Source organism: Muscardinus avellanarius (genome assembly GCF_963383645.1).
Source record: "Muscardinus avellanarius genome assembly, chromosome: 2".
Classification (NCBI taxonomy): Eukaryota; Metazoa; Chordata; class Mammalia; order Rodentia; family Gliridae; genus Muscardinus; species Muscardinus avellanarius.
In genome coordinates, this window is record NC_137787.1 from 117,317,123 (window position 1) to 117,332,290 (window position 15,168).

General features: G+C 55.7%; 1 protein-coding gene across 1 annotated transcript in view; it reads right to left on the minus strand.

Moving 5' to 3' along the window:
* Positions 1-15,168, minus strand: part of GLI2 (GLI family zinc finger 2) — a gene marked incomplete at both ends in the record, with an annotated part of 146,500 nt that overhangs the window by 20,306 nt on the left and 111,026 nt on the right. Inside the window, 2 exons of the mRNA XM_080690102.1 lie at positions 3,603-3,788; positions 7,556-7,758. Of these exons, the coding sequence (XP_080546228.1) occupies positions 3,603-3,788; positions 7,556-7,758 (389 nt within the window). The remainder of the gene's footprint in view (positions 1-3,602; positions 3,789-7,555; positions 7,759-15,168) is intronic.

Sequence of the window (15,168 nt, forward strand, 5' to 3'; positions counted from 1 at the left end):
GGAGGGAGAGTAGAGTGGGTCCAGGTAATCCATCCAGCCCATGCTGCCATCAGCAGTCCTGCCCTTGGGGGCCAGCAGCCTGGTCTCACCTGCCTCAGTCTCCCTGCCCCTGTGGGCATGGTGGGTTCCGAAGGCCTTTCCACCAGCACCTCCTGCCTCTCTGTGGTATGATTGCTGTTTCTGAGCACCTTCCCCACCCCCCAGATCTACAGGCAGCATAAAGAACCGGTGTCAGAGCACAGATGACATCTGAGTCAAATTAGTGTCAATATGACAATAAAATACAGTTTGGAGGAAATATGTGCAGCGAACAGGCAACGTTTCAATGGAAGCGCTTCAGAATGGGGTGGGGAGGGAGGGCGCTGCGGGCTGCTGTTCAATCCTGAGCCCTGTGCCCTCCAGAGCCACTGGCAGGCTGACCTCCCTTCCCACACGGCCTTACCCTAGCTAGCGGAGGCCCCTGGGGAGCAAGAGGAAATGGCTGGACGGTGGAATGCCTGGGCCTGCATCAGGCCCAGGCCCTGGGGGACACTGGGCAGGGTCTTGGGACCCACAGGAGACCCTGAGAGGCCTCGAAGCCCTTCGGCTTTCCTCCACAGCCCAAGTAAGACACCTGTTGCAGACATGCCAGGTTCCTCATTTCAGGATAAAATATAAAGTTTCATTTTAAGATCCATTTATTCAACCCCAAGGTGAGTTGATTAAAAATATGAAATTCGGCCGGGCGTGGTAGCAAACACTTGTAATCCCAGCATTCGGGAGGCTGAGACTGGAGGATTCTGGTTCACAGACAGCCTCAGTTACTTAGTGAGGACATCTGCAATTCAGTGAGTCCCTGTTTCAAAAGAAAGAAAAAAGAAAGAAAAAAAAAAAGAAATCTACAATATTGTGGATGACATTGGCTGAAATGAAAACCAAGCTGTGGTTTTCAGGTAACGCTCCACAAATCTGAGCAGCTAGGACCTGCTAAAAATACTGGAGTGGGCAGGGCTTCTGGACACTCTGGAGGCAGGTCGGGGATCGGCCGGGCTTGTGCAGTCTTTTGTAGACAAGTATGTGCACACAGGCACAGAGCTGAGTCAAGGGCCACAACATTAAAAAAGAAGCAGAGATTCTAGCCTGAGCTTAAGCTGGATTGAAAACGGCTGGGTTTTAAAGAGTTTGTTGTGGTGGCACACGCTTGTAATTCCAGTACTTGGGAGGCCAAAACAGGAGGATCCCAGATTTGAGGTTAGCCTCAGCAATTTAGCAAGACCCTGTTTCAATGCTCCTGGGTTCAATCCTCAGTGGAGATGGGGGGGGGAGAAGGAGGAGGAGGAGGAGGAGGAGAAGGAGGAGGAAGAGAAGAGGAGGAGGAGGAGGAGGAGGAAGAAGAAAAGGAAGGAGGAGGAGGAGGAGGGAGGAGAGGACAGAAAGGCAGGCAGGTAGACAGGCTGCGACATGTAGTTTCGTGGCAGGGCAAGTTATTAGCATGCATGAGGTTCTGGGACCAATCACCAAGACAAAAAAAAAAAAAAAAACAGTAAGTTGTTTTTTTGGGGAAAATAGGATATTAATTAGGGACAAATTTAGAAGATAATCCAGGATTGCTGATTTCCTTGGCTGGTCATGGTTAGGAATACAATTACCTCTTCCTGAAATCCATGGCTCAACCCTTCCCATGCCAGAGTCTGAACAGCTTAGGAAAGACCTGGAATCTGGCCAGACTTCCCACTGCATCCCAAGCCCATCGAGCACCCAGGCGGAAGTGGGGGGAGCCGTTGGGTGAGGAGTTACCCAGCCCTATGGACTGAGCGCTCAGCCCACCCATGAGCTCACCTCCGGCTCCTCCCTGAGCTTCCTGCCTCTGGGAGATGGCGGCTCCCAGCTGCTGCGGACCCAGTGCCCTGGGAGGTGGGGAGCCGCCCCTCCAGGCTGCCCGCCAGCCCAGCTGCTTTTCCAGCCGGGCGGTTTCTGCTCTCATCAGTTCACCTCTTTCTGTTCCTGGTTGTTTTGTGATGGCCATTCCTCCCTCTCTCACCCTGGGCACACAGGGCCCCGTCTAAGCCCAGGAGGGGTCTGCGTTGTGTTATATATCACATGCTCAAGTTCCCGCTGCCTCGGGCCCCGCTGGTGCGGCAGAGCTGGGGTCAGGAGGTGGCTTAGTCCTGGATGAGCCGTCATCCTGGGGGAGGCAGAGGGTGGGACAGACGCGATCAGGACAGGTGGCATCCCTGTGACGTGCTGCAGCCTCTTTCTTCTCTGGGAGAGGGTGACACGTGGCCACTTTGGGAGAGGCCAGTCTTAGGAGGATGGTGGCTTTATTTCCTAGCAAAACTTTTTTTGGAGGAGTCAAGAGACACTCATGGGGCCCTGTGGAACACATGAGGTGGGTGGGAACTGGAAAGAATGAAGTGGCAGGCGGAGGAGGGGCGGTCCCCCAGTGGCTGAGGGGTGGGGACAGGAGGCTGCAGAGAGCCAGAGGCCAGATCTCAAGCACGCCTACAGAACAGAAGGCTCTCCTGGAGGGGTGGCTGAGCGGGAAGGGGCCTCCCAAACCTCCTGCAGCACCAGTACTGCCCTGGGGCTGGGGTTTCACTGTAGGCATCCTGCCTCACCCCTCGACCGCTCTAGGACCCACAGGTGCGGCAGCAGCTGGGAAGGGGTAAGGGGGCTTGAGATCAGAGGCTGTGGGCCGAGGGCAGCACCAGGAGGAAGTTCTGGTGTCAGTGGGCCCCCAAAGCTTCCTGTATCCAGGACATGGGCCCCTTGCGGCAGCTCCGAGGGATACCTCCCGAACTCTTCAGCGCCTCACCTGCTCGAGGAGCTGCCTTCCAGAACTAATGGGAATACAACTAAGTTTCCAGCTCTGCCTTGACTGGAATCAGTGCTCGGATCAGCACACAGACTATGCAGCCCAGGCTACCCCCCGGCTATGTCTCAAGTTCGGCAGACATGCACTGCCCCAGGCCCTTTGCACTGGCGGACTCTGCGGAGAGGACTGAGGTCTGACTGATCTAGGCAGTGTGTGCCCAGCGAGTCTCCTGGACGGCTGCACACCCATCTTCTCTTCCTCTGGGCTGCTCCTCTGGCCTCCTCTCGCCGAGCCCCAGCCTTCCTCTAGTCTGTGCTCCCTTCCTGTCCCCCATTGTCTCTCCTGTTTCATTTATAACTGGCCACATCAGTCTGTCAGTTCCTAGTACTGGGCAGTGTTCCGTGATGCTGCAGTTTCTGCAGCAATGGGAAGAGAGTTTTTTCTTTTTCTGCGGTACTGGGACTGAACTCAGGGACACTCTTACCTCTGAACTACACCCCAGGCCTATTTTAGCTTTATTTTGGAAATAGGGTCTCACCAAGAGGCTGAGACTGGCCCTGAACCTGCCATCCTTCTGTCCCAGGGGCCGAGCAGTGGCCATGCCACTAGGGAGTGCTTTGCTCCTTGTGGTTCTCATAATGCCTAATGCCCTTTGTGGATCCCAGGGACTTCCCACGGGGCCAGGAGACCTAGCGTTTCTATGGCTCACAGCACGGCAGCGGGCCTGTCTGCTGCAGCTGTAGGGCCACCTGTCAGCCCTGGGTCTGGCTCTGGCCCGGCTCCCTCAGTCCACCTGCCCAGCACTCACCATCCACTGGGTTGAGGTAGTCGTGGAGATGGGGCACGCTGGTGGCACCTCCGCTCTGCATCAGCAGCTCCCCGTAGGGCGTGGGGTGGCCCGCCACGAGGGTCATCTGGTGGTAATAGTCCGAGGGGTTGGTACCCGGGGCAGGGAGGCCAAAGAGACCCCTGTCCTTAAGGTGTTCATGAGCCACTGTGAATATACGGGAGAGGAAGAAGCCATCAGAACCTGGCACCCACCCCTCCTTTCCCTGTCCAAGGAAGACGGGAAATACACATGCCTGCCAGAGACAGCTCAGACAGTGCTGCTGCTGAGAGAGGCCACGGCAGCCTCTCCCTTCCCCTTCAGGCTCCAGGAGAGCACAGAGTCCCAGGGGAATAGTCTTCAAGGGGAAAGAAGAAGCATAAGGGGGAGCCACAGCAGTCTCTTGGGCCTGGACGGTGTCCCCTGAGCATGTGGGGCGAGATGGCTGCCAAGGGTGACCAGACCTGGCCAGTGGGGGCTCTCTATCTGCCAAAGCCTCTCAGATCCCCAGCCCTGCAGCACAGAGCCTCAGGCCTGGCTACTCCCGTACCATGCCAGCTCTGCTAGGGGCTGAGCAAAGAGGCGGGGTGTGAGGGACAGGGTATCTGGGGAGCCAGGAAGTGGGCCAGTGCTGCCTATCAGGACAACCTGACCCTTGGACACCGAACCTCTGGAGTCCAGATTTTTACCGGGTGTGCTAAACCCAAAGGTGCTGTTTCTCTAATGGGCTCAGTTTTCTGTCTGTAATATGGGGCAAGTACGCCTGCTGAAGGCCTGCTGAACATGGCGCAGCTTGGCTCACACTGAGCGCACACTTGCCAGGAGCCAGCGGACCCCGTCACCCCCCTGAGCAGGCGGCACTTGGACACCAAGTCAGCACCGTGCGTGGGTCTGGCAGTGGGCAGTGCCAGAGTGGGCGGGCACCCGCGGCGTGTGTCAGGCTGAGATGCTAATGCCTGCCTGTGCCCCACAGTCTCTGCTGTTGGTCTTGGTGGATTCCCCAGCACCTCACATGCATTCAACAAGAGGCGAAAGCAGACCCCGCTGGCCACCATCGTCAGCTTCCTAGTGTCTCCAGCTGTGTCCTCCAGAGACAATCCTGCCTCTAGCCGGGCTGACTGCCCGTGGCCTCTGTCCATGCCTGAAACACCCCCACCCTGGCCTGTCCCCTTACCCAGAAGCCTTCCCTGGAGACACATGTCTGGCAGGCACTGCCTGGGCTCACTCATGAACTCTCCAGGCTCTGGAGGGTGGTCTCTGGGGCTGGCATGGTTGGGAACACACAGAAGGCCTTGGAATCAGGCTTCCTGAGAGCTGTGCTGTGGGCCTGACTTGCTGTCCCTGTCCACCTGCAGCTTGGTGTCTGGTCTACCCTGAGGGACCTAGTGCCATGTAAACCAGCCAGGCGCTAGTGTCATAAGCCTGTACCGCTGCCTCCTCCTGTGGCCAGGGCACGTGGGTGCTAGAGGAGTCACATCAGTATTTGTCTTGAGATCAGGCTTAAAATGATGTTCTGTGGCTGAGCATGGTGGTGCACACTTGTAATCCCAGCATTCGGGAAGCTGAGACCAGAAGATCACGGTTTGCAGACAGCCTCAGCTACTTAGCGAGGCCCTTTGCAACTCAGTGAGACCCTGTTTCAAAATTAAAAAGACTAAAGATACAGGACTGGGGGTGTAGCTTGGAGGTAGAATGCCCCTGGGTTCCATCTTCAGTGTTGCAAAAAATAACTAAACAAAATAAAAATTTTAAAAATGGTGTTCTGTTCACGGAAGGTCTCTCTGCATGGGTGGCCCCATGTCACCACTCAGCAGGGACCACAGAACAATATCATCCCTAGTCCCAGTTTACACAGAAAGCTGAGCCAGCTCCACTGTGGCACACCTAATAAAAACCAGTACTTGTGATGGGCATGTTAAGAAGACTACTCCTTCCTGTCTCAGATATCACACAGGACCCACGGTGGCCCTGACAGATTTGTGGGCTTCTGCCTCTTCCTAGGAACCCTGTTATCATGCATACTAGTATTCCAGGGGTGCTATAACAGGATAGGCACAATCTTGGTGCTAATTTTTTTTGTGTGTGTGTGGTACTGGGGGTGAAACCCAGGGGCTTTTCTACCTCTGGGCTATACTCTCAGCCCTATTTTATACTTTATTTGGAAACAGGGTCTCACTAAGTTGCTGAGAGCCCCACACAGTAGCTGAGGCTGGTTTTGAACCTGTGTGATCCTCCTGTCTCAGCCTCCCAAATGCAGGAATTACAAGCGTGCTCCACCACGCCCGGCTTTGCTAAATGTTTTTTAAAAACTACAGAATTCCATTCCCCTACAGTCCTCCAGGCCAGAAGTCTAAAATCAAAGGATGAGCAGAGTCCGCTCCCTTAAGAAGCTCCAGGAGAGAAGCCATTCCTCCCCTCTGCCAGCATCCTTGGCATCCCCACCTCTGCCTCTGACGTCACATCAGTGTCTTTCGTAAGGACACTTGTCATTGATTTGGGGGTCCATGAAGCTGATCCAGGATGATCCTAGTTCAAGATTCCTGACTTAATAACATGCACAAAGTCCCCTTTTCTGACTGAGGCACCACTCACCACTGTGGGTGTGGAAACACCCTTTGGGGTGCTGTCCAGCCCACAATGCCCCATTTGAGCTTCAACTCAAAGGCAGCATTTGAAACCTGAGGGTCCCAGCAACCCGACAACCAGCTGGGTCATCAGGAGCAGCACAGAGAAAGAAGCCTGAGTCCACTCTCCCCCGAGACTCTGGCTGGGTCAAGGCCAGTCAGGGGGCCCTGGCAGAGACCAAGGCTGTGTTTTGACCCTGAGGGGCCATTTCACAGTGGGCCACATTCCAGCTGGCCATTTTCAGGTCAGGTAGCTGCGCTCATTTGCTCTCCTACAAACTTCCCCCTGGAAGAATGAAGCCCAAGGAACCACTTGCTCATCTGGAGGCGGGCGCCTCCTTCTTGTGGTGACACTCTGGTCTGCGCCTGCTCAGTGCCAGGCCCCTGGCTTTGGCTCAAGCTCATGAACACAAGGCAAGAGGGGATGTTCCTCCAGGGGAGAATGAAGGTAACAATGAAGGTCCCTCTGGGACCACGTTTTCCCACTGCCAGCGTCCTCTGGCATGGAAGTGACTGGCCAAGAGGCAAAGTCTCAGCCAGACATGCTTTAAGAAGAGGCAGCTTGGTTGCTTTTAAGGAGAGGAGCAGGAGAGGTTACTGAAGTAGTGTCAGGGTGGGTGTTGCCCAAACCATGCTGCACAAAGGGCACTTCCCAGGAAGACGGCACGAGCAGACGTGATTACTCAGGCCTGGTGTGCGTGCACACATACACATGTACAACAGTCAGGTGGACGTGAAGGCTAGAAATCCAAAATTTGAAATCTGAAAGATTTTTGCTGTGTGACCCTGCTCTTTTCTGACTCTAATTAATTGGTCCAGTAGTGGCCATCTGATCTCTAAGCTGGGCCAATCACTTTTCTCTCAAGCATCTGAACGGAGACACACAGGTCACGGGTTCGAGTCTGGAGTGGTGGGCCACCTGTGTTGACCTGCAGGGAGTACAGCCTGCTCTACCTGCCTCCTGCTCCAGGGCTCCCGAGACACTGCTTCATGCTTCAGAACCAGCGTCAGCAGCTTTGGTTCACTGCAGCCAGTGTTCTGACCTGGGACCGGGCCTGTCTGAACACACCTCAACTGTTCCTGCTGTGGCAGGTCGTATAAGTGCTGCACAAAACCCAACAGACCCCAAATCTCCAGGCTCTTGCCATTCACTTACTTAGAATCCACGTTCAGAGACAGAAGGAGTGAAAGCCAGCCCGGTCACTCTCCCAGGGATAGAGGCCTGGGACCCAACAGTGTGACAGGGCCATGGGACCACCAGTGCATGCTGCCCACGCGCTCAGCTGCCCCTATACATCCCGTCGTACTCACCGTCTGTGGGGCTGAGGCCCCTGGCTGCAGAGATCATGGAGAGGGTGGGGCTGCTGTGCACAGACCGGAGGTAGTGTTCCACGTGGGGGCTCATGTAGGGGTGGGGGGCGTTGAAGGGGGATTCCCCGGGGCCAGCAGGGTGCGGGGAAAGCCGGATCAAGGAGAGGTCAGAGATGATGGGGCTGCCGCTCAGGGTGGGAGGCCTGCAGAGACGGAGGACAAGGTTCTCAGAAAGAGACGCACCAGGCACCCTGCCAAAAGCCTGGACCCACGCGAGCAGGCCTTAGCTCTCAAAGACTTGCCAGAAAAACCCATGCTTCTTAGTTTACACACCAATCCTCGGAATTGGAGTTGGAACATTTAAGACAGAAGGCAGAGCTGCCCGCCCACCATCCCGTGCTGGTGAATGGGACTCTTTACACTCAGCCGAAGCCCAGCTCAGCTTCACCCACCCCCCAAACCCGCACTGCAGCCCTGATCCTCCAGCACCTGCTCAGGTCCAGGCCACACATGCATGCTCAGAACATGTGTGGAGCTTGGAACATGAAAACACAAATCTCCCAAGAGATTTTTTTTGGGTGCTACTGGGGATGGAACCAGGGGCCCAGAGAAAATTAACAATAACAACAACCACGCAAAGGCGGGACCAAGAGGCAGTCTGCAAGCGCAGCTGTGACTGCAGTGGCAGTCATTGGCAGGGTACACTCGGCTGCAGGATGAATGACAAGAGAAAAAGAGTCAAGGACGAGTTTTGAAAGTAGTGCCGTAACTAAAATTTTGCATTATCATTCTGGCTCCATTTAGGTGACGATGGGTGTCACACTCACAGAGCCCTGGCCTCGGATGTCAGCCACTGGTCTCTCCAGGAGGCATCTGCTTCCCCTCAACATCATGATGAGACGTTTTCCCCCTGGCCTGCTGACCTGTGGCCTGCCAGCAGCTATGGGAGCCTGTATGGGTCATTCACCCTCAATGCCCATTAAAGACAAATCAGATTTAATAGGCAAAGAGCTACAGAACCATAAGCCAGTGCCTGGGAACCACGTTTACCAAGGATTCATCTTCAATTTTTTCAAAAATAGGGAGTCTCCTTGATTTGACAGAGTACAAAGAACAGTATGTGTGAGTATCGGATAAACCTGGACCAGGAGCCCAGCTGCGTGAGTACTGGACCTCTCTAAGCTGTTTTCCTCATTTGTAAAACAGGGATGATGATGTGCATACTTCTTAGAGTGGCCATGGGGGTTCAAAGACCCCCAAACTGTCCCTGAAACTCAGCAGGGGTCCATACGCAAGAGCTGTTATTACAGCGTCAGAACCTGTGAAGGACGACCCTGGAGGCTTCCCATGTTCAGGCTGGATGGGTGTTGCACAGGGAAGGCACTGGTGGAACTGGTTGCTCCAGGGAAGGAATGGTTGGTTTGTTGGTGGACCAACCAGAGGTAATTGCTGATTCTGTTGCACAGGGCATGAAAACTGGGCTGAGTAGAAGCCATGACCCAAACGGGTGACACCCAGATGTTTTCACATCTGGGCTGCATAAACATCCCCTCGGTGGCTGCTCCACAAGGATGGAGGGGAGTCTTCTGCTACATTAGGTTCTAGCTTTTGCAAATGAAATCGCACAGGTCATGCAAAATCAGCGACCCTGCCCAACCTCTGGCACATGTCTGTGCTTCCCCCACACCAATCTTTGGCATCAAATGCCTTCTCATCCCTGTCAGCCAAAAGGATGGTGCCTACCCTATTTGAATTGTCATCAAGGACTCCTGATTTCTTGGTGTAACTGGGCATGACGCTCGGGGGACTGCTCAGTCCCAAAACAGACTTTCCTAGGGACGGTGGGGAAGCAAGTCAGGCCCCCATAACAGATGTGTGGACCCCCCTGCTCTACCCCGAGTCCAGTGAGGTCTACAGTGCTGGGCCGCCCAGGACCGGGTTTGGGAGGCCACTCTGGAGGCCCCAGGTGTGGGAGCTGAGAGACATCTGGGCCCTGCCTGGCACTGCCAGAGCAGTCTCTTTTGCTTCTCATACTCCCACGCTTGGTGCCATCCTGGGTCTAACTGGGAGTCCTCGTGCATGCCAGGTGCTGCCTGTGCCAGCAAACAGGGTCATGATGCCACAGGGGATCATCAGGAAAGAGGACTGCTGGTGAAATCCAGGACCGCACGTAGGGTGGTCCCTAGCAGCACTTCACTTTCTTCTTCCGTTTCCACTGTGTTGCTGGGGTCCCATCCTGGCCTGAGCCAGCCTGTATGGCCCTGAGATTCTGGCAGTCAAGCAGAGGCCCAAAGGAGGCTGCCTTCATGAGGCAAGAGGAGCCAGCTATCTGCACTCAGTATAAAAGATGGCCACGTCCTACACACATGTGCACCCACACGCTCCCAGGCCACGAACAACCCTGGAACAAGTGTTCAGCCTGAAGGCCGCTTTTTTTTTTTTTTTTTTTTTTTTGGTGGTACTGGGGTTCCTGGAAGCCCTGCTACCTCTGGGCTACACTCCCAGACCTATTTTTACATTTTTATTTGGAAACAGGGTCTCTTAAGCCAGTGCGCGCAGCTGGCTTCGAACCTGCGCGATCCTCCTGTCTCTGCCTCCCAAGCGCGGGGATTACAAGCGTGTGCCACCACGCCCGGTTGAAGGCCGCTTTTGAGGTCGCCTTCTCCCTCTTGTTCCAGCTCTGAGCTCACCCAGCCCAGTTCTACTGGCGGCATGTTCATACCCCTGATAAGGCTGTCCAACCCTCGCAATGTGCCGAAGGGCTGGCAGGGAGCTCAGAGCCCAGGGGAAAGGCAGACCACAAATCGAGCTGGCACAAGGCAGCAAGACAGGGGCCTGAGCATTGAACAACTCCAGAAAACGACTCCTTGACCTTGCACCTTGTGACATGACCCAAGCCAAGTGCAAAAAGCATGCAGATGCTTGGTGGGTGGAGAGAAGCTTCTCAAGGAAGGTGATACTTGGGTTGTGTCCTAAGGGATAAATAGAAGTTGCAAAAAAAGTGCATTGCCAATAAACGAGGCAGCACGTGCAGAGAAAGGCTGGGATGTGAAGCTGCTATATATGTATGTAAATATGCTATATACACCTTAGTTGGCAGGGCTGGGCCCACAGAGTGCTTTTGGGCTGGGCCCGTGTTGGACCTACTTCTGCTCTGGGCAGGAGGCCACGTGGCCCAAGCCCAGCTGAACAGAGCATGCTGTGTCTCTAGGCACCCCGATTGATTCAGAGATGAAGTGCAGAGAAGGGAGCTCTCGGTGCCCATGGGTGTGCTAAGCTGGGCTTGGATCAGCTGGGGAACTCAAGAGAGAGCCCAGGAGTGGAGCAATATGGACAGCCAGAGGTGAGAGGGAGAGCTGGGTTCTTGACCTGATCCAACTTCAAGGTGTGCCAGTGCTCTTGGCTTTTCCAATTCACCAAGCAGAGGCAGGTTTGTGTTTGCTTAACCCTCTCTGAGCTGAACCTCTCTGTTTTAGGCAGCCGTCAGGGCTGTCCAGGCAGCCCGTGACTGATGCAGCCTCCAGTGCCCAGAGAACCCTGACCCGGCGTCCTGCAAGGGGGACCAAGCCCTGGTTCCTTTGGGCAGTTTGCCTCCACCTGCAGTACTGAAGCAGAGGTTCCAGATGACCTGTTCCAGACAGGGTTCAGGCCTCGGCCCACAGGGCGGCGTGAGAGGTCTTGCTGCGCACTGTGGTGGGAAGCTGCCACAACCAAGTCGTGAACAGCACAGTGACCACCAGGCCGCTTGAGCCATTCCATGTAAGGACCAGGCTCGAGGAAACCCCCATGGCTCGCCTAGAGCTGACTGCAAGCGGGTCTCTGCCTCCGCAGGGTCAGATGGGCAGGCCAAGGTTGCAGCAGTTACCCAGGTGCAGGCTGCCACCCACCTGGTCCTCGCGGGCTTTGCCCTCTCTCTGCCGGATGTGGCCTCAGCAGTACCACACTGACCCTGGGGCCGTGCAGGGCAGGAGCACTACCTGCACGGGTGACAGAGGTTGGACAATGATGGCAGGCAGAAGAGGGTCTGAGTCAGGCACCTGCTGCAGCCTCGGCACCATCTGCCCCAAGCCTTGGTGGCCCTTGCCTGCAGGCCAGGGCAGCTGTGCAAGGGCTTGAGTCAGGCAGGTAAGTCTTGCAGTGTAACCACCACCACGCACTCAGTAGGCTCTCAATTAGTGCTCCTTCCTCTGGTGTCTGACAGATGTGTGAACGAGCCGGCAGGCCCTTCCTCATGTGCAGGCATGGCATTTTTGGCAGGAGACAAAAGGAGCGGTGGTGGACAGAACCCTGCAGGCTGTGGCCGGGCACGGTGGGCATGCCAGGGCAGAGCCAGTGTGCTCTGGAGGGCTGAGAGGGCTTTGATGGGGGAGCTGGGCGTCTGACTGTGGTGCAGTCGCACCAGAGCACAGGGGCAGGAATGGACGTGTCTCTAACGTAGGCAGAACGAGGCTCCACCCACCATACCTGTTTGGGAGGCTGAACAATGCGCAGCTGAGGGTGCTAACTCACCCAGACTCTGCAGGATGGGAGCAGCGAGGGACCCAGCCCCCGGAGGCTTTGTTGGGAAGCCTCCTATGTAGCTCGCTGGAGTCAGACTCCTGCAGGAGCAGGCCCCAGATGTGCCAGTTCACAGACAGAGTGACTGAGACCCACTGTGGCATGGCCCAGACTGGCCCAGGAGCCACCTCTGAAGATAAGAAAAGGGGCTCAGTCCCTTGAGGCTCTGAGCCTGCACACCCACCTGGGCCTGCTTGTGGGTACCATGTGGCCTCTGTGGCCGGTGAGCAGGGCTGCAATCCCATGTGGCTGCACCTGCTTCTCCTGTGTGTCTTGGGTGCCGTCTCTTTCTCCTCATAGCTCTGGCCCTGGCCATCTGCACCTCCAATCCTTTCCTCTCATCCGCATCCTGCTCCCACTTAACCTGTTCTGCCCCTGGAGGTATCAGCTCAGAAGCCCACAAGCCTCCTGGCTGGTAAAACTCAGGAGCCTAGTGAGATGCTGTGGGGTGGGCAGCTCCTGCCCTCCGCCCTTAGCCCGTGCGCACACACCTGCCTGCCCAGGGGACAGCATCCCCGGGAGTAGGCATTGGCCTGTCTCTGTGCACTGCTCACCCGGCCCCAGGCCCTATGACCACTGTGGGCCCAGGGCAGGGGTAGGATGTGTGTGCAAGTAAATTAATGGACAGCAGGGGAGGAGCGCAGGCATGGCAGACGGTGTGGGGCCTGCACCAGCTCGGCTCAGCTCACTTCTAGCTACACATGTGGCCAGGAGCAGGCGTGTGCCCCCGTCTCTTCATCTGCAAAGAGCAATCATAACAGGGGCCTGACAGGTCTGTGGTGACGAAGGACACAGAAGGGAGAAGGCGTGCAGGAGGCTGATGACGGCTCCCCTAAAGGTATCTGCATCCTGTGAATGACCTTATTTGGAAACAGGCTTCGCAGATGTGCCCAAGGGTTTTGAGATGAGGCTGTGGACGGTCAGGGTGGGCCTGAAACCAGAGGCAGACGGAGATTGGAAGCAGAAAGGAGATGTGGTGTCTGAGATCAGCAGGGAGGTCTAGGGGCAGGGGAGGCCCAGCCGATACCTTCATTGCTGCCCAGTGACCCTGAGTTCAGACTTCTGACTTCTGGAACCGGAGACAGAGGACTCCCATTGGGGCTGTAATGCGCGCCAGCGCCCAGGGCACTTTCCTGGTGTGGGGCAGCCTTGCAGCAGCCTCATCACACCATGTGGTCACCACCTTTCTTCTGTGACCGCCAGTGCTCAGAGGGTGGGACCAGTGAGTTATTTTTTGGAACAACCCAAGCCCAGCGGGTGCTCTTTTTGTGGTGGGCAGGCCAGGAAAGGATCCTCAGTGCTGCAGTGCCCCGGGCAGCAGAGGTATCATGCTTATGGGGCTCCTAGCCAGCTTCCACATCTGCCTCTGGGATCGCAGTCCCCAGCTCCCCATTGTCAGGCCCACACCTTCTTAGCAACACAGACAGCACCCCATCAAGGCCCTTTCTGCCATATCCCCTGGGGCCTGGCCTGGCCACTCTGTGCCAGTCTTCCTCCTTGAGCTGGGACTTCATGGAGTATCTACCCTCCCCGGGCACCCATGCTTGCCACTGCAGGCCCTGCCAACAAACAGAGCAGAACTCTGCACACCGTGCAGGACACAGTTTCCCCTCCTGCTTTGCCTTGGTTTGGCTTTTGGTTTGGCTTCATGTGTGAACCTGTGCTCACTCACCAGGCTTTCCATAGGCCCATTAGAAACTTCCAGAAACCAAGCCCTTTCCACAACATGCTAAGGGGTTTGCGTTTCTAGGGATATACAGTGAATCCTTTAGAAAAACCCTGGAGCACCCTCCCCGGATGGAAGCCTGGCTCATTCTCTGGGTCACTCTGCCCTCCTTGGGCTCGCAGGCCACAGCGAGCCCCCAGGGGTGGCTCTGCCCTTTGCTATCTGTTCCCGCATATGTGTGTCATTCCTGCCTTCAGCCGAGGACCACTGAGCAAGGCCCAAGGAAGACTAGGCCAGGACTCTTACCCAAACAGGCACTGTACCAGAGGTGTGCCAACTTTCCCAGGGTGTATTCTGAACCCACACAGGCCCAGATTTTAGCAGAGTGCCCTTAAGGCTGTATGGGGACCTCTAGGGTCACCACAGGGCAGTGAATGCCAACTGGGAAGACAGGTGGGGCTATTCATCCATGATGCTGGGGCAGTCTGGGAGGCCTGCCCGCAGTATTTGGCAGCTCAGCTGCTCTTGATTCTTACAGGAGAAAGAAATGGAGGCAGTGAGTGGTAACAGACCTGGTGCTCTGAGACAGAATTGATCATGTTATAGAGTCCGGAGGTGCAAGGTCTGACCTGGCAATTGGGTATCTGGGTGGTAGGAAAGCGTGTGGGGAACCGGAACCATCTTCCAAGAGAGACTTTTCATGCAGACTTACCACTGAGGGAAGAAAGGGACTGAGCCTGAGTTGGGCAAAAGCATATTTGCAACACATGGTACTAGAGTGCTGGAATATAGAAAATGCTTGTTCACATTAATAGAGGAAAAATTACTCCATAGAAAGAGAGGCAAAACAGCACAGTAGGTATTTAATGAGAAGGGCACGTTAGCAGCCAACACAGGAAGGGACTAACGGGTGGGTGACGCAGGCCTGGGGGCGGGGCTGATGGGCGGCAAGCCAGGCTCTCCAAGCCCACTTGCTGGGAGTGAGTGCTGACCACATCTGGCAGCCACGGGGAGGGTTCGAACGTGAGAACCCTGTGACTCAGCAATTCTGTTCCCAGCATCTTCACTCTAAAGAACCCACAACACAGGAGCCCGAGGGCGGTGCAGTCCAGGCGTCAAGTTCAAAGCAGCCAAGACAGATGCGTCCCAAATGCGCGTCCACAGCCGGCTTCAGAGCAGGGCGGAAATGGACTAAGGCCCTGTGGGTAACGGGTGAATTTCCAGAACATACTTTGGAGTGGGGAAGGCAACTTCCCAAAGAAAGAAGCCTGCAGTAGTTTTGTTTACACAAAGCAGAACTAAAGAACACATCACTGTGAGAGTGAGCTGCAGGCAAACTGCTGTGAGGTGAGGGGACGGCCATCTCAAAATCCAAACTCCTGGACAACTG